This window comes from Periophthalmus magnuspinnatus, chromosome 18 (assembly GCF_009829125.3).
Source record: "Periophthalmus magnuspinnatus isolate fPerMag1 chromosome 18, fPerMag1.2.pri, whole genome shotgun sequence".
Lineage (NCBI taxonomy): Eukaryota > Metazoa > Chordata > Actinopteri > Gobiiformes > Gobiidae > Periophthalmus > Periophthalmus magnuspinnatus.
In genome coordinates this window covers 10,142,141-10,162,048 of record NC_047143.1, presented here as the reverse complement: position 1 = coordinate 10,162,048, position 19,908 = coordinate 10,142,141, and the positions used below count along the sequence as shown (strand labels likewise).

General features: G+C 39.7%; 1 protein-coding gene across 1 annotated transcript in view; it reads left to right on the top strand.

Moving 5' to 3' along the window:
- fgf11a (fibroblast growth factor 11a) overlaps positions 1-19,680 on the top strand; it is a 127,652-nt gene extending 107,972 nt beyond the window's left edge. Inside the window, exons 7-8 of the mRNA XM_055229258.1 lie at positions 16,420-16,618; positions 19,409-19,680. Coding sequence (XP_055085233.1) covers positions 16,420-16,618; positions 19,409-19,680 — 471 coding nt within the window. The remainder of the gene's footprint in view (positions 1-16,419; positions 16,619-19,408) is intronic.
- The last annotated feature ends 228 nt before the right edge of the window (positions 19,681-19,908 follow it).

The following is a 19,908-nucleotide window of genomic DNA, read 5'->3' as shown; positions in this document are numbered from 1 at the left end:
CAGCAGCAGACTCCTAATGCTACAGCTGTGATTTAGACCTCAAAGGCAGTCCATGAATAACATTTATTTAGTCCTTGGCCTGGACAGAAGGGGCTGTTTAAATCTGCTCTCTCCTCTTCCTCCTCTTTGTACTGGACTGAACAATTCCCAAGTGTTTGTAAGCTGCGGAGAGGAAAGAAAGAAGTGAGGGAGGAGAGAAGAGAGGGAATGAGAGTCTGAGGGAGGAGAGAGATAGAGGAGGGGGAGAAGAGTGTGTGAGGGTGGACAGAGAAGAGAGAGGGAGGGAGAGATGAGGGTGTGTCAGGAAAGATGGTTGGGGGGGGGGCTAAGAGAGGAGAGAGAGGGAGAGGGAGACAAGGGAGGAGAGAGTGAGAGGGAAAGAAGAGTGTGCAAGAGAGGAAACTGTGTCACCATATGTGTGATAGTAATGGCTGTGTGAAGAAGGTTTTACAGTATTAACAATCACAACTTTCATTTATAATTACCATCTGATTTATCTGTACAAAAGTTCCCAAATGAAGCAAAAGAAACATGGCAGAAACAGCAGAAATGCAGGCTATGTTGTTTGTGAAAAATCCAGAATGGTGCTGCTCGAGTTTTGACTAGAACCAGGAAGTACGAGCACATAAGTCCTGTGCTCAGGTCTCTGCACTGACTTCCTGTTGCTCAGAGAATAGACTTTAAAGCAGCTCTGCTCTTGTATAAGTCTCTCCATGGCCTAGCACCAAAGTACATCTCCCACATGTAAGTGACATATGAACCATCTCAAACTCTGAGGACTTCAGGGACTGGCCTCCTGCTGGTGCCCAGAGTCAGGAATAAACATAGAGAATCACCATTTTAGTTTTATGCAGCTAAAACCTGGAACAGTCATCCTGAATATGTGAGACATGCTTTGACAATGTTTAAATCCAGCCTCAAAATAGTTCTGTTTATCTGCGCATATGTTTTTTTTTTCTTTTAATATAAGTTTTATTATTTTATTTTTATTATTTTATTTGTTTGTATTGTGCTTTTAATGTATTTCTTATTCTGTAAAGTACTTTGAATTACTTTGTGTACAAATTGTGATATACAAATAAATTTGCTTGATTTTGCTGTTGTGATGCTTCGACCAATCAGATTCAAATATTCCTCATGACGTTCCGTGTTTTGCAGATCACGTACAGTGAGAGCCGTTCCAGATTGACAAATGTGTAGAACTCAATTCAGAGTGCTACACATATAAATCTTTGTTATGGCGGTAAAACTAAATACTACCTCAATGCTATTAAAAACGGTTGCATACAAGTTACATATAGCAGTTCTTTAAATAACCAGCATTTGTTGTGATTGGGAAGGGTCTTGCCTGACAACACAACAGCAGTACGCAATCTTCATATCTGTGGCCCAGGAAAACGCACCCACCACACCTCCACAAAGTGATGAATAATCAGGAGCTCGGACAGACCAGACAAATGCGAGTGGAAGGAACAGCTGGAGATGGCTCTCTCCAGTGCACAGAGGCAGGAGGGGGTGGGGGTAGAGCGAGGGGACGGGGGATGTCCTCTGCAGCTCACCTTCTCTCTCTCTTCCCTTCTTACCCCCCCTCCCTTTCTCTCTCTCTCCCTCTCTCTCTTGGGGATTTTCCAGTGAAACCATGGTGACTGTGGTGGCCTGCCTTACCCTCCTCTGCTGTCCGCTCTGCTCCACTTAGCCTGCTGTGCTGTGCTGTGCTAAAATGCTCTTATGGAACAGTTTGGAAATCTTGCTCTAGTGTCACCGTTCTCAAACTATGGACTCCTCGGGGTACCCAGGCCATGCGATCGTGGATAGCAATAAACACTAAGGAATTCATATTTACTTAAACTTGATGGTCCTATATTATACAAAATTGACTCTTGTGAGCTTTTAGCCATGTCAGAATGTTGTTACCTCATCCAAAACATACCTGGTGTTTGTGTCATTCACACGTTTGAGTAATCCTTTATTATTAGTCTCTATGCATCTCCAAAGCTAAAAGTGCTCTGTTCCAGCTTGTGATGTCATGAATCAATAGTTTTCAAGTTAAGAGCTCCTTTTACCTTTAGTTCAGTAGAGATTGGCAATTCCAGGGCTGAAATTATCCAAATGATTCTAATGAAGTTATATGGAGTTTAAAAACACAGTGGCGCACTTCCTTTACGACCAAATGACATTGGTAGTACAGGATTGGTAGTAGCGATATCGTCCCATCCGTATTGTTCTGTGATATGGCATTAAACATATATCATATATCTATTGATATTTGGCCCTCGATATAAATATATTTGGCTCACAAGATCATATCAAATATATATTAGATCTGACCCGCCGGCCGCCACACCAGTATAGCGCATGCACCACTAATACTACGAATCCCAGAATGCTTTGGAAATGTGTTTGCGCTGGCCCCCACCACTTCTGTTGAGACTCATTGGCATCTGCTACCTGTTGCCTCACTCAAATTTAATCCACCCCTTTTGAAAAACATGCAAAACATGCAGATGTTGTTTACATTTTTCAATAAATATTTAGCATGGCCCGTGAGTTTTTAATTTTGGCCCTCTGTGAATTTGACACCCCTGTTTTATGCCATTCTGTGGAAGATTACAGCCAAAAGAAAAATACTTTTTTTCATTGCAGTAAAAACAACCAAAATGGAAGAAAAAAACAAAAACTCAGTAAACTCACTCCTCCACAGATCCCGATGTCACTTATTCCCTCCACCAGAAAAGTTACGTTGTGTGCCTTTAATCCTCTCCTGGTTATAATATTGTGATGCTCCCTTATCTTTCTCTCCTCTTCTCTCTGCTCTTCACAGTGTAATAAAACCACACTCATAAACGCCTTCCTCTGGGGGTATTTCCAAAATGGCTGCCTCGCTCGTAAACAAAAAAATGGCAAATTGAGAGCAGTTTGTGCAGATTTTAAGTGGTGCCATCATATCAACACCAGTTGTTATACTTTGTGAAGCGGCACGGCAAATCATCTTTTATGGACTTTGGAGAATAAAATGCATTGGCCTGGATATATGTGATGTATGAATTTAAGCCTGATAGCACTAAGCTGTAGAGTTGTATTGAAATATGTACACACTGCAAAAAAGTACTACCTATCATGACTAAAATGACTTCAAGTGTATATGACAGCTTAGACTACTAATTTGACTACATTTATTTATTTATTTTATTCTTATTTTTTTGTGAAGTTTAGGACATTTTTGTAAATGAGAATTTGTTCCCAATCATTTCACCTGTTACCTAGAGCAAATTGCACCTTTATTTTGTTAATTGACTAATTATGAAAAATTCGCTTTTCAGTGCTTTTAACCTTATAAAACCTTATAATTCTTTCCTCTTCTCAGTTGCCCTCTAGAAGTTGCATCTGGAGTGATTTATGCATGTTTGAGCAATCTTTAAAGACACCATATTGCCGATCATCTGCCACTTTCACCACCACCGGCATACACCCACTGCTCTGTATTGCTCTTAATCAATGATACATGAAGATTTGGCAGCACAGCATCATTCTGGTACAAAAAAATAAAATAAAAAATCCACTGCTCACTTGCGTGATCTGCAGCTGTCCATCGGAGCTCCCACTGGGCACTGCTATTTTCTAACATGGAAGTCAGCGGACTTGTTTCTGTTATTCAGTTGTTTTAGAAGAATGTTGTGCAATGTGCAAATTATAACATAATTAAGTCAAATAGGTCTTCTTTAAATTACTGTTTAAACTGTCAGAAAAAAATGTCTTCCTTCCTTCCTAAATTGTCCTTGCATTTTGGATGTAATTTTCTGTGTTGATATAGGTAGAAGAATTCCATTTTAGAACTCACCACTACTTCCTGTATTTTTGTCCTTCTTTTCTTTTAATTTTTTCCCCACAAACTGCTACGTAACTGATGTAAAACTATGATAAATATTTACCACAGCATAAAAAAAAAATTTAAAAAAAGTTTCACCCCAGTATAGATTGTAAAAGTAGCTCATAGGGTCAAAATGAGACCACTGTGTACTGTCTGCATCTAAATATAAAGTTTTTTTTTCATCCACAAAAAACAGGAACCGTGCGATTAGCATGCTAGTTGTTGTTAGCATTAATATGACAGCAGCGTTTTTCCACTTTAGCCTCTCTTCTGAACTCATCAGTGAATAATTACGATGCTAACCAACCGTTTAAAATGAAATAGCTCTGTTTTTCAAATAAAAATCAGGTACATCACCTTTAATTAATACAAAATTCCATACACTATTACCCACTACTTTAGCATAAAATTAGACTGTAAGAATATATAGGCTCAAACTACTAACTAAATACTGAGGTCATTTATGATGTTTTTATTTGTGTTTTGTTTATTCAGCGTAGAGTGATTTTGGATAAGAATCAGCGATCAAATTGAGTTGGAGCGGAGTTGTTTACCTAGCAGCAGATTGTGATCAGAGCAAATGCGAGGCAAACAGTTTTAATTGACAGCAAACCGCTGAGCTAGCTTCGTGGAAGTCCACAAATAAATGAAGAGATAGCTAATTAGCATGTTTTTAATTTGGGCAAGGACTCAGGGGCTGGCATCTCGAGACGTAAGACCAAAGCTCAAAAACTATTGGAATGAGAGCAAATTTGAAAATGTTAGTTTGAGACGTGTCAAGATTACATTATTATGAAGTTATTCTCTCATTTTGGGCTCATTTTCTTATATGGAGCTGACCAGGATGAGCTCCTCTGTGATTTTAAAGTCCATACAATTTCTCTGAGCTTGTTCTGTCTTAGTTTAGCGTTCAAATTGCCTTTACTGCTAGCATTCACGAGTCACAACCACAGGCCATTCAGTCGCCCAGCAAATGTGACAGCACAGAATGTGTTCAGCCCGCCAAATATGCATGTTTGATCAACACTACACAGGAGCGGCGAGAAATGTGAGAAAATGCTAATGCCTGTCTGAGAAAAGTGTATACAGTGTGTGGAGAGGGGTTCTACAGCCTTACAACATATATAATAATTGTAAAAAATAAAGTTTGACTACTTCACGGATTTCGCCTATTGTGGGTTATTTTTAGAACATAGCCCCCGCAATAAATGAGGGACCACTGTATATATGTATATGTACCAGAGGACCCCCCTCTGGTAGCCTCGGGACCCTAAGCAGCTGCTTAGTCCACTCATAGGCTGGGCCAGCCCTGCCAGCTTGTGCATAAACAAGCCTTAAGTGACATATGGCCTCTGGTATTGTTCACAGTTTGTCAAGCTGCCGAATCAAACAGCTCCAGTCCTGTAATATAAAGGCTAAGACGTGTTGAAGTGGGTGTATTTTCAGCTGAAATCACCACAGCAATATGTCAATGAAGAGAAAGTACATGCTCAGCACAAAGAACTGAGAGAGAGAGAGAGAGAGAGAGAGAGAGTGGTGAAGTGGCCAATACTATGTCAGTTTAGATGAATGGAGGAGAGGATATGTCTCTTTTCACATAAAGACACTGTCCAGTCCTGTAAGTCATGTTTAGTGTCCACATGTCCACAAAGCAAACATGAGAGCAAGCAAGAAAGTATTAGGGGTAGGCAATATTGACAAAAATGAATAATGTATTGTATTATATCAAATATATATTTTTTGGCAATCCAATAGAAATGGGCAAAAATGTGTTGTAGAATAAATCGAAGTAGCCTGAGAGTTAAGAAAAGGCACGAGGTTGGAATTCTATCGCACAAGTTTATTTACCATCAGGTCCATAGACTGTATAGAAGTGGACAGAGGGAGTAACGGCTAATTTGGAGCCAGGTTCCATATTTGGAAATCCAAGGGCGCAACCAAAGAGCTAATTAGGCACGAGGTTATTCAAGGTACTTGCTCCTTCTCGCACTTAGCAATGAGCCGTGATAGCTGTCTATCAGAGGAGTTGCTGACGCTAGCAGGAGCTGACCTCTGGGAAAGAAGGCACCTGATTTGTTTGTTATTAATGTCCATATCTTGATTTACAGACAACATAGCAACATAAAAACATCAAGATCATGTAAAGCAGGTAAAAATAAACATTTTAAGGTCAGAATGTCAAGACTCACAGCAGCACTTCCACCTGTATACTGTCTATGATCAGTACAGGACCTGAGGCCCGGAGACACGAACCCCCAACATATTGTGATGAAATAAGCCACGTGTGGGGCTTTCACTATCAACTATGTACACTATTGTGTATGTGTTTTGACTATAAGAAAATGTGAAAATTTGCCACAAAAGTGTATATATGAATCTCTCTCTCTCTCTCTCTCTCTCTCTATATATATATATATATATATATATATATATATATATATATATATATATATATATATATATATATATATATATATATATATATATATATATATATATATATATATATATATATATATATATATACACACACACATACACACATACCCCCCCCCCCACACACACACACACACACACACCACACATGGCACATCATGTTGTGGGGGTGCTTTTCTTCAGCTGGAACAGGGACGCTGGTCAGAGTTGATGGGAAGATGGATGGAGCAAAATACAGGGCAGTCTTGGAAGAAAACCTGTTGGAGTCTCCAAAAGACTTGAGACTGGGGCAGAGGTTCACCTTCTAGCAGGACAATTATTCTAAACATAAAGCCAAAACAACAATGGAATGATTTAAAGCAAAACATATTCATCTGTTAGAATGGCCCAGACCTAAATCCAATTGAGAATCTTTAGCCAGATCTGAAAACTGCAGTTCACAAACGGTCTTGATCAAATCTGACAGAGCTTGAACTGTTTTGCCAGGAAGAATGGGCAAAAATTTCAGTCGGTTGGTGTGCAAAGCTGGTGGAGACATACCCCAAAAGACTTGCAGTTGTAATTGCAGCAAAAGGTGGTTCCAAAAAGTTTTGACCTAAGAGGGAACACTTTTGCACACTGTACTTTTCAGTTTTGTATTTTTTGTATTTATTTTTTTATCTGGAAACGATGTATAATTTTCTTTCTACTTCACACTTATGTACCATTTTGTGTTACTTATTCACATAAAATGCAAACAAAAAAATATTTATTTGTGGTTGTGACTTGACAAAATTTGAAAAAAGTTCCAGGAGGATGAATACTTTTGCAAGCCACTGTATGTATGTATGTATGTATGTATGTATGTATGTATGTACGTATGTATGTACAAACTGAAATATCTAAATCCAGTTGAGAGAAGAGCACAGACATCTTCCCACAAATGTATAAAGCGCTTCCCTCTGCACATTTTTCAGAAACAAAGTAGTCTGTATCTCTGCTAAAATAGGCTCAAGTACGTCTGTTTGTTTTGGTTCATTTGGGCGCTTCACCTTTGACCTCTGCCCAAACTGCTGCCCTGGGATTGGTCTCCAGCCCACCAGCGGGCACGCTGTATCGTACTAATGCGAGCACGTCCAGATGGATTCTCATGAGTTTGTGAACTCACAAACATTGCGAGGATCCCTCTTACTGAGCAAAGTTAACTGTGTACCACATAAGAGAAAAAAAAATACTTTAGATAGATTGTAAGACTTGGGATATTAGATGAACTTGTCTATTCTGACCTCTCCTCCACCCCTCAAACCCTCTGCCCTGCTCGCTCTGCTCCACCATAATGGGGATGTTTTCTCTGCACTAATGCCTATTGACCTCCACACATCTGACATGGGATCAATGGTCCAGTGGAGCAGACAGGGTGTACTCTGGAACACCAACAGGCCAACAGGGTGACTGGTGCTGCGAGAGGTCACATATGTGCACTGCTACTGAACCAACCATTATGTTCAACTGCATATATAGAGAGGCAAGTACAGGGAAATTACAAAGTTCAATAGTTATGCTGAACAAATGTAAATACAAAGTAAACAATGATTGGATAAATAGTAGTTTGTCCTATTCAAGCTATGGTAACAGTCCTCCACTGCAATAGGTTAAGTTCACGTGACATCACAACATTCTAAAATCCCTAGTTTAAGTTGAGCTGGAGGACAGATCAGAATTCGAAGGTGGAATTTAACTGTTTGCTTTGGTGGCCTGGTTTATGATTAATAAACAAAAGTGAAATTATTCATGTTGTGCCGTGACATTGTTGTCAGTTGAAAGGACTTTAAGCCATAAGATTAATATGACAAGTTTGTGGAGACAATAGCTGCTGCCTGATAAATTGAGAAAAGTTAAATGAAAAGAGATGGATTTAAACCACACATTTTCAGGAGCCTTTGATTAATACGAGCGTTCATGGTTCTGTTTTGCTCTTTGATTTTCAGCAAAAAAGTGAGATTGAATAACTGAAAACTGTTGGCTAATGCTGGCTAACTTGTGAATGTAATGTTATTTAAGAGACTTGACAGCACAAATCAGCTCACCTGTTGTAATTCCATCTAAGCCAGTTCTTTACGGACAGATTCTGTTAAATTAAACTTAAAGTCTAACAAAGCCTCAGACAGAGCTATGCCTACAGTTAGCATCACACCCTCAGGGAATGTTGATGACATAAGCTGCAAAGTATCAATAGGTTCTCCAGCTGAAGTATAGAATGCAAACGCAATTTGTTCAAACCAGGTTGTCATGTTTTTTCTAATTATGACTTGGTTTCCTGGGATAGTACCTGTGTAAATTTTTATCATAGTTAAGACATCAGTAAAGAGAGAGTGTTTGTGGGGGAAAAAAAGAAGAAAAAAAGAGATGAAAATGAGAAAAAGGCCGTCCCTTTAGGTCAATTGTTGCCATCACCTTGTTTTTAATGTTTTTACTGCAAAGTGTAGCATAAGTCGCAAGAGGTGGAAATCTCGCATTTAGAACCATTAATTCACATAAAAGTTTAGCTGATCTCTTCGTTCACCACGCATACAAGTTTATTCAATTGCTTTAAGTGGATTTTGATTAATGTGCATAACATTTAAAGTGATGGTGATGGGCAAAGAGACAAACCCTAAAAAACTGGTAGTTGTTTGACCAAAATCCTCCAGAAGAACACAGCTAAACTAACATTACTGCACTAGCGTAATGTGTGAGGCTCAAGCTAAAAACAAAAGGCCAACTAAAAACGTGCCCAGAGACACATAGAGTTCTTTTGCAACATCTGTGCAGTAGTTTGGCAAAGATTGAGGCAGTAGCCGTTAGCTTTGTAGTAAAACATGTCTATGTTCTAAGTTTTGGACACGACACAAATGTGAACAGATTTTGGTAATTCACATAGAAAGTGCGTCTCCAGCAAAGACAAACAAAGCAGGTGCGCCCTCTGTAGGATTGGTGGTGTCATGACTCAGAAGACAGCAGCTTCCGTAACCAGCTCCCCAATAACCTGTTATACGCTCGGATATGCTGTTTTTATACAGATGGAAACGCACTTACTGACACAAAATTTGATAAAAAATGCAAAAAAAATGCATGTCCAAGAAAATAAAGATACTATCATATATTTTTGTTACATACAAAAACTATATTATGTAGTTTTAAATTGTTTTTCATCATTCTGAAACCTATGGCAATGATTAAAAAAATAAAAATTAAAAATTAAAAAGTATACTTGAAAGATGTAATGAAATGAAATTTGAGTGTGAGGTTAACCCAGTGTTCTGTGAGGTGTGTCTGAATATAACAGAGACAAGTGTCATTCTCCTCCTCCACAGCTGCAGCCTGATGTCCTCCTCCTCTAACAGGGAGCGACAGGGAGGCAAGGGCCCATCCATCTGTGCTAGTGGAGAAAGAGGGGGAGGGAAAGAGGGAGGGAGAGGAGAGAGAGAGGGAGACAGAAAGAGAAGGGCCCATTAATCTGTGCTAGTGGAGAGAGAGGGAGAGAGATGGAGGGAGGAGAGAAGGAGAGAGGGAGGGAGATGAGAGAAGGAGAGAAAGGGATGGGCCCATCTATAAGTGCTAGTGGAGAGAGGGGGAGAGAGAGAGGGAGGAGAGAAGGAGAGAGGGAGGAGAGAAGCGGAGAGGGGGAGTGAGGGAGGGAGATGAGAAAAGCAGAGAGAAGGAAGGGCCCATACATCTGTGCTGGTGGAGAGAGGGGGAGAGAGGGAGAGACGGAGGGAGGAAAGGAGAATAGAGGGGTAGAGAGGGAGGGAGGTGATAGAAGGAGAGAGGAAAGGGGTCATCCATCTGTGCTAGTGGAGAGAGAGGGGGAGGCAGAGGAGAGAGGGAGTGAGAGGAGAGAAGGAGCGAGAAGGAAGGGCCCATTCATCTAGTGGAGCTAGTGGAGAGAGAGGGGGAGAAAGGGAGGCAGGAAGGAGAGAAGGCAAGGGAGGGAAGGGCCATAATGTAAAGATGGGGGGAGAGAGAGAGGAGGGGAGTGGAGAGAGAAAGATGGGTCCATCCATCTGTGGTACTGGAAAGAGGGGAAGAGAGGGAGGGAGAGGAGAGAAGAAGAGAGAGGGAAGGGCCTGTCCATCTGTGCTACTGGAGCGAAAGGAGGAAAGAGGGATAGAGGGAGAGGAGAGAAAGAGAGACAGGGGAGGGACCATCCATCTGTGCTACTAGAAAAAGAGGGGGAGAGAGGGAGGGAGAGGAGAGAGAGAAAGAGAAGAAAGGACCCATCCATCTGTGCTACTGGGGAGGAGAGAAGAATAGAGGCAGAGGGACTAGAGAACTAGAGAGAGGGAAGGGCCTATCTATCTCTGCTAGTGAAGAGAGAGGAGGAGAGAGTGAGAGAGAGGAGAGAGGGGGAGGAATGGTTACACCTAACTAGAGAGAGGGGAGGGAGAGAAGAAAGGGTCCGTCCACCTGTGCTACTGGAGAGAGAGAAAAGGAGAGGTGAAGAGGGAGAGAGAGAGGGAGGAAAAAGGATCCTGTCCATCTCTGCAACTGGAGAGAGATGAGGAGGGAGAGGGAATAGGAGAGATAGGGAGAGAAAGGAGAGAAGGAGAGAGAGGGACGGGCCCACCCCACTTCTGGGGAGAAGCGGAGAAGGGGGTGAGAAGGAGAGAGAGAAGAGAGAGAAGAGAGAAGGGTTCTATCCATCTCTGGAACTGGAGACAGGTGAGGTGAGAGGAGGGAATAGGAGAAGAGAGGGATAGAGAGAAAAAAAAAGGAGAGAAAGGGAAGGACCCATCCATCTGTGCTACTGAAGAGAGAGAGAGGGAGGAGAGGCCCCATCCAACTGGAGAGAGGATAGAGGGAAAGAGAGAAGGAGAGAGAAAGACACATGTTTGCTACTGAAGAAAGATGGAGAGAGGTAAAGAGAGAGGAGAGAGCCCATCCAAATGGAGAGAGGGGTAGAGAGGAGAGAGAAAGAGGGAGAGGGAAGAGTCCGTCCATCTGTGCTACTGGGGGGGAGAAGGAAGAAGAGGCAGAGAGAGGGAGAACAAGAGAGAGAGGTAGGGAGAAGGATCCCATCCATGTCTGCAACGGGAGAGAGGAGAAAGGAGAGAGAAAGAGGGGAAGAGAGGAGAGACGGACGACATTCGTCTGTGCTACAGGAGAGAGAGAGGAGGGAGAAGAGGAAGGAGAAGAGCTGAAGACTGCGAGAAGAACACATGCCAGAAGAGGGAGAGGAGAGATAGAGTGGAAGGAAAGCGAGAAGCAGGAAGGATGGAAAGAGGGAGCAAAAAAGGGAAATAGAGGGGTAAGAGAGAGGGGAGGGGGGAGAGTGAGCAGTGGTGACCTCTGTGTGGTAGAGCACAGATCAGCCCTGTCTCTGCCACAACAGCACACACGCCTCACTGACTGACACTCTCACTGATACTCTGCACTGGGGAGGATTTATAGCTCTCCAGCTCTCCTGAAATGTTCCACAGTTTGGCATTAAACAAACATATATAGCATGTTTTTGCTGTTCATAAATACCTTTGAAAATCATGCTTTCTTATTGTGAGTGCATTTGACTCTCCAGAGATCTGATCTGTAACTTGGCATGATGGTGTCACCTTCTTGTCTTCACGGACATAGGCAAGTTTAATGCCGTACTGTGGGTCTTTTTAGTCAAAGTAATACAATCTCCATGGAGGCAAGCAGGTGGTGACCAGAAAATTCACATAGTGTGCTTTTAATAATGAGCTAAACTTTTAGTATTGGATTATTTAAAGTTCCTATGCTACACAAAGTTCACTGTTGTTACCTCATCAAAACATATCTGGAGTTGTGTTTTGTTTCATTCTCACATGTTTGAGTAACCCTTTATTATTAGTCTGTCTACATCTCCATAAGTCAAAATGCTCTGTTCCACCTTGTGATGTCATGAAGTTAAAAGTTAAAATTATCCAAATGATTCTAATGAAGGTGTATGGAGTTTAAGGTTATCATGCAGCACTTCCTGTATTACCACATGACATCACAAGGTAGTACAGAGAGTTTTCCGTTTGAGAGAAGAACTCAGAGTAAATATGCAGGGCTTCTGTTAAAAATGTGTGAGCCTATATTGAATGCCGTTGTTGTATTGCCACACATGAGACTGATTGGCCAAGCCTCCTCTCTGCTGTTACAGTGTGTGGACTGGACAGATGTGCTGCTCCTTGGTGTAGCTTTAGTGCTATAACGGTGAGACAGTCTAAATGACTACTTAACTACCCATTCCTCTGCCCCAGAACAGCGCTCATATGGGCTGATTGTATACATAAGACGTATTATGCAAAATCAAAGGAGCTTTAATGTCCTTAATGACCTTATCAAAACATACCTGGGGCAGTTTCTTGTTTCTCTACGTAAATAGATATAGTGGAGTTGTCTCCTTCTGGACTAACACCATCTGTCCGCCTGAAACTTGCTAAATGTTAGTGTTAGTAACTTATTTTAACTGAAGTAGCCAAAGAACTGTTAGTTGAGTTACGGTATTGTGCAGTCCAGTCTGGCAATGCTTCCATTGTAGGGAGTATTATACCTCTGATGACGTAGGCCAAGATAACAGTGAGCTGGCAGTAAGTGCCCTTGGTACAGCACAGCAATGCAATTTCTCTATCAGTAACTACAGAATAAATCATCTAGGTTTTTTTGGCCGGTGAAAGGCAAATCTTATTGATGCACAAGAACTGTGTCCAGAAGTATATTATAAGATGCAATGAAGCACGGTTTCAAGCTGGGCAAGAAGCACAAGCAAGAAGTAGACATTTAAATCTGTCTAACTTGTTCTTAGCTCTGACAGACCCTTTGACACATAACAAGTGTTCGCATGACATTTCATAGCTTTTTCATATGGCAGAATGTAGGATGGATCACCCTAGCATAGCCAATTAGCTCTCATCCCAAAACTGCATTTTTATTCAGTTTTGCAATCAACAAAATATTTTCCAATTAAAGATGGCACACATGGTTCTGATTTTGTCACAGTGCTGTATTTACAGAATCATATGGAAACAAAATTTACTGGGTACCCCATCATAAAACAGCTTAAAGCAGCTTAAAACAGCTTACCCTAGCTTACTTAATCTAAACAGCAGCAATAAACCTGCAGCAGAATAGGAGGCTAATTGAATAAGTACACACTTTGAAACACTGCTGTAGCACAAACAAACAAGCTAATTACACAGACTGTATCTCCCTTAACTCCTTAATTACACATTTGTTCACTTAGCAGCCGCTCACTTTGTGCTAATAGCATCGAGCAGAACCCTAAAGGTATGGAGTCCTGAGGTCATTAATGCAAATAAGATCTAGTTAGATTCAAATCCAGAAAGACACTTCAATCAGGTTTAATTAGACGAGTTAGCTGATAAATTGTTACTTTATTTTGTGACCTTGTGAGACCTTAAAGAGACAAAGATAGAGAGTCTTAAATTAAGCTCTATATAAGTAATTTGTTAGCGTTAAGTATAGGCTGTGAATAACGATTATTTAGGTAATCAATTAAACTGGTGCGTATTCTTTTGATTAATTGAATTGTTGTTTAGATCACAAAAGGCCCTGGATATGAGATAAGAGATGAAGCTAAAATAATGCCTCTTGAGAACATTCTGGTGGGGTGTATTTACAATATACAACATTTTTCTTGTAATTACAGCTGTAGTCATTAAACCTCTTCTCTCAGTATGTTTTGGCACCTATGTACTGTTCAGATTACTAAATTAGTTAACAGATTAGTTGTGATTAATCGGTTAGTTGTTTCAGCCCAATGCATCGATTAGCTGCATAGTGTCAGCAATTTGAGCACTGAAACGTCTGGTGAAGGGCTATGGACTTTAAAAACACAAAGGTGCTTCATGGATTACAGATTTTGAATTATTGAATTTCCCTGAATTGTGACGCCATAGGTAAAGATCCAGAGGTCAAACTTTGTTCTGAGATTTTCATGTTCATCAGCCTTCAACTGCATGCTTATATCATTGCTTATATATTGCCAGTATTCATTCACACATGTCTGAGTAAACATTTATTATTAACCTGAAATTATCCAATTGATTCTAGTGAAAACACAGAGGAGCACTTCCTGTGTTTCTACATGGCATTATAAGGTGGAACAGAGTGTTTTCTTTTTGAGAGAAGAACTCAGCAGACAAAATAAAACTCAGAGTATGTTTTTGATGAGGAAAACAATCAAAAATCACAGATAAAAAAGCGTAATATGGTCCCTTTAAGGGTGTATGTATACATCCAAGTAGCATTCCTGCCTGCTAAAATTCTACTATAATTATTTTTGAAACAATTTTAGAACTATTTTATCTAGCAGACAGAAGTATAAGGTCTTCTTTAAATAGGGGGTATTATGCAAAATAGATTTTTAATTTTATTTTGCTTTCTACCATGTTATAAAGTTTCCTCATCAAAACATGCCTGAAGAGATTATAGATGTCATCCATACATATTTGAGTATTTTAGCTTTAGATTGTGTTGTGATAGCGCTCTGAAGGGGGAGTGACTTAACGTGAGGAGCAATGGGAGGGGAGACTCAAAGATGTCAAAAATGAAAGTGAAACTTAGAAAACATGTTAATATGTTGTTTCTGGCAAATATCACATTTTCAAAACAATAAGAGGTAACATGGAGATCTAAATAAATGAGAGAAGTACCCCAGCTTTAAGGTTCATGAGGGAACATTACAGTATTGATAAAAGCAAAAATCCACATTAGTATGACTTTCTATACTGCTTTTTGTGTTTTGAATATAGTTTTTAAGGGTTTGACACTTCACCATGTTTGCTTTCTTTTGCCACCTTTCAAGGGTGCAACCCTGTGAGAAAGGAATCAAGGAGCTTAGGAGACACAGGTTAGGAGTTAGGATTTAGGAGGGAGGAGAGAAAGCAAAGTCCTTATTCAGGCCTTTTGTGCTCACTCGTCACATCAAGGCTCCAAATCAATCCTGCAAATTGGTTTGTTCCTCGGCAAGGTTACCAAATGACGAAGGGATGGAACGGGAATATGAGATAGAGTGGTGGAGTAGAGAGAGGGAGGAGGAAAGGTAGGGGGATAAACATGTTGTGCACTAGGGTCGGTTAAGCGATGGAGGTGGGTGAAGGATAAGCCTCTCTGGAGTAGTTGGTAACAGGTAAACTGTACAGTGAAGAGTTATGGCAATACTGCTAGCTAACTGTTGACACGCGTAATAGAGTTAGCGGTTGTGAGTTCATTTAAAGAATGTCAAATTTGATTTTGATACTGAGAAATAGACTTGATACTCAATACTAATTTTGATACCACAATGACAACCCTACAGTATGACATTGATATCATATTACATGTATATAAATACAGGTGGTTTTATTTTTATTAAGAAAATACTAACCTAGCTAACATCAGATTGATATGTGTAGCACTCAGGGTTCCACACATTTATCAATCTGGAACAGCTCTCACTGAAAGTGATCAGGAAAAGGTAGAGCATCATGATGAATATTTGAATCTGATTGACTGAAGCATCACAACAGCTGAACAAGCTGAAAAATCTAACTTTTTTTTTAAATCCAGTTGATAGAAAAGCACACACATTTTCCCTGTCCACAAAGCGCTTACTTCTGCACGTTTTGAAAAATAAAATAGTCTTGCTGAAGTCAATCCATGTTGCAATGCTTGTTTTCATTGGTTTGGGGTGCCTTACCTTTGGCTTTCACCCAAATCACAATGCTGCCTTGTGATTGGTTTACCTAGGAAGCCATAACCACACACTTACAAAACTGTAAAACTGTACAAAGACGAGTGGGTCTGGAACCATATCCCATCTCAATTTCAGAGGTCATGATTGACAGGCGAATTAAGGCATGATGAACATGGTGGATTACTAAGAAACAACATATTTCTGCAAAATCAACAATCAAAGAACGAAACGTGTATCTATCTCAGGTAACAGAAGTTATATATTTTGATTTTGATTTTTGTACACAGTTGCATTGCCCATACCTTTGGATGCAACAGCTCTGACAACAAGCAAAGCAACCAAACAGAACAATGTCTTGTGTCCCCAAAGTGTAGTTCACTGCCTCATTCGTGTAACCTCTTGTCCTGCAGTTTTTAACCAAAGTTTTTCTTCCATTTTCTTATGTGTCTTGCAGGAGCACTTCACACCTGAGTGCAAATTTAAGGAGTGCGTGTTTGAGAACTATTATGTGACCTACTCGTCCATCCTGTACAGGCAGACACAGTCTGGGAGGGCCTGGTACATCGGCATCAACCGTGACGGACAGGTCATGAAGGGCAACCGCGTCAAGAAGACCAAGGGAGCAGCGCACTTTCTGCCCAAACTCATCGAAGGTAACGCAACAGGTTATTACAAAATAGGGAGATAACGTTAACCCAAACGCACAGTACAATATCACCACGATATGGATTTCACAGTATGATATTTACTGAAATATTTTGGAGAGGCTAACAGAACTGTATTTTGCTTTTAAAATATGTTGACAAAACTTTGGTGTCTAAGAATTAAGATATAGAAGATTTTTTTTTTTCATGTTGTCTGTGCTGAAATGGGTTATGGTCTATGTAGTTCCCTATGCTTATAAGTTCTTACTACAATAAAACAATGCATTTAAAGAGGAGTCAACATGCAAAATGGATTTGTTTGAGCTTTCAATCATGTTATAATATTGTTCCCTTACCAAAAACATGCTTGAAGAGGTTTTATATCCATGCGTGTTTGAGTAATTTAGCAATTTCTCCTGGATACTATTTGAACCTTCCTTATAGTTAGCTTTAAGATTATGTCCAGTGCTCAGCCCATGAGCCTACGTCCCATGCTCCCACATGGCAATTCCCCATAAAAATATAAAAGCATGATACAAAACACTGGTGGGATGCACGTTGATTGTGTTGTGATATCGCAGCTAGGGGAGACTTAAAGTGTCAGAAAAACATGTTAATAATTTGTTTTGGGTGAATATAGCATTTTCAAAACAACATGATCAAAATATATGTGTTGGCAGTTAATACCCCATAGAAGTAAAGTACTCCCTCTTTAAGCAAAGGGGCGATATATTTTGACAACTCATGATAATACTGTGAGATCTTTGATGATACAATATCACTATATTTCGTATATATTGTTACATCCCTATTACAAAAGGAGAAACAGCCAGGAAGAAAAAAAATGAACGGATTAGTGATGGGACTTCCGGCTCTTTCATCGGATCTGAATCTTCTGTTTTTGTCCATTTCAAAGAGCAGTTCAAAAGAATGGCTCATTTTATATTTATTTATATGACAGAAGCCAATAATAACCAATTTTTATCTACAATTAATCACTGAGAGAAATTACCATGGATACAATTTGATTAAATTGTTCAAAGTGAAAGTGGGGGTGTGTCTACCCTTTGAAATTATGCATAATTTAAGTAAAACATTAAAAACGGTCTGTTATTACGATGGAAAATATGTTTTGTTTTTTTGGGAAAAAAAAAAAAAAAAAGATTTCCAGTTCAAATAATTCATGTTAAAGAGGAGGTATTAATTAAACTTTTATAGGGTATTAACTGCTAAAACACAACATCTTTAGATCATCTTGTTACATTTTAATGCTTTGCTAATGCTATCTTAGCAGAAAACATTGTATTAACATGTTAAATAACGTTCACTTTTTTGATGCTCTGAGTCCTCCCTCTATTTGCTCTCCATGCTAAGTTACCCCTCCTTCCGAGTGCTATCACATTACAATTGGCATGCATTTCACTAATGAAACTACTGCAATTATAGTGTATTGTTTTGTATCATGTTTTTGCATATTTACGAAAAATGGCCGCACAGGTGAATGGATGATGTAGGCTTGTGGGCTGAGCTTTGAATAGGATCGTACTGCTAACCATGCCAAACAAGGAGGGTTTGAATAGGCCCCAGGAGAGATCGCTAAATTACTCAAAGCATGTATGGACATATAAAATATCCTAGGCATGTTTTTATGAGGAAACAACATTATAACATGGTAAAAAAAAAAGTTCCAAAAAGTTTATTTTGCATACTATACCCTCTTTAGGGAACCGTAGAAAAGAGCTGACTGAATGTCACATCACTATTAGGGGATGCAACTTACTGTCAAACATGATGAAAGATTCAAAGGTTTTGCAAAGTTATAATGTAACACGTTTGAAATGATGTATGGTATTATAAATGGGAGAGGAGTTGCAGTGTATATTGTATTACATTTTCTCTATTTGTTTTAGCTATATAAGCTCATTCATCAAATGAGCCCAGTGTTGTGTTCACACTTAACTACAGGTTGCATTGCCCTTCAAACTACAATCCAGCACTATTACAGTGAACCCAAGTCTGTTTTAAGAGAAAATGTCATAATCAGCACTTAGGAAAAACATACAAATAAAATATTAAGTGCTGAAATAAGTAGTATTAATCTTGTTTTGAGTATAGTTTGACTATAGTATAGTTAGACTTAAAATAAGACCAACTGGGCATTACAATTACTTTAATCGAGATAACTGCTACTTAATTTAAGCATTTATTAAGTTACTATAATATAACACTCTCACACTGGTTTCAGTAATCCTCTGTGAAATTTCTTCTGAAAATATGTGTTTTGACTTTTCCCAGGATTGTTGCATCACAGGTAGAAACCCTGCAGTTTTACATACATTTTTAAAAGTCATTCAAACAGTTTTTGCCATCACCACTGGGAATACCAGATGCCACAGTGGGGAAGCAGTGACTCTCATGCATACTATTGTTGTGTCCTTAGGCAAAACACTTCACTCACTTTTCCCATTATGAATGTAGTGTGTGAGTGATGGTGGTCGAAGGGGCCGATGGCGCACATTGTCAGCCTTGCTTGCGCCAGTCTACCTCAGGGCAGCTGTGGCTACAATAGTAGCTTACTACCACCACCACCACCACCACCACGAGTTTGCTCTAAATGATTCACTATGCCATACTGTGAAAAAATATTGTAAAATTGCTATAGACTATTTGAAGATACCAAAGTCAACGCCAGATAATTATATTGACTTTTTCAGCACTATAAAATTTAATTTGAAGCAACTTTGAGCATATGGAAAATATTTATATAAGACTAATTGCTATTACCATTTGTCTTTGCAGTGGCGATGTACAGAGAACCCTCACTCCATGACGTCGCAGAGCAAAGCCCGCCACGGAAAACGCCCAAGACCTCCAGTGACTCTCCGGTTCTCCAAAATGGCAAAAAGGACAAAGAACTGAAAGAACACAAAGATCATAAAGAACACAAAGATCATAAAGACCATAAAGACAATAAAGAACATAAAGAACATAAAGAGCATAAAGAGCATAAAGAACATAAAGAGAATAAAGAACATAAAGAACACAAATCCAAAAGCAAAAGCTCCTCCTAGCACTAAGCTACCAGGAGGGGGCGCACCAGCGGACATTCTGATACTCTACCACAGGGTTGTTAGGGCTATACTCCCAACCTGTTGCCTGCGAAGAAAGGTAGGCTTATGTTGTCGGAGGTTGAACAACGCAGTCAGGCAGGAGAGCCTTTTGTTGAGTCTATGGATTCTTACAATGTTTGGAAGATCTGTTCCTGTTTCATGGTTGGAATTTTAAAGCAATAACTTCAC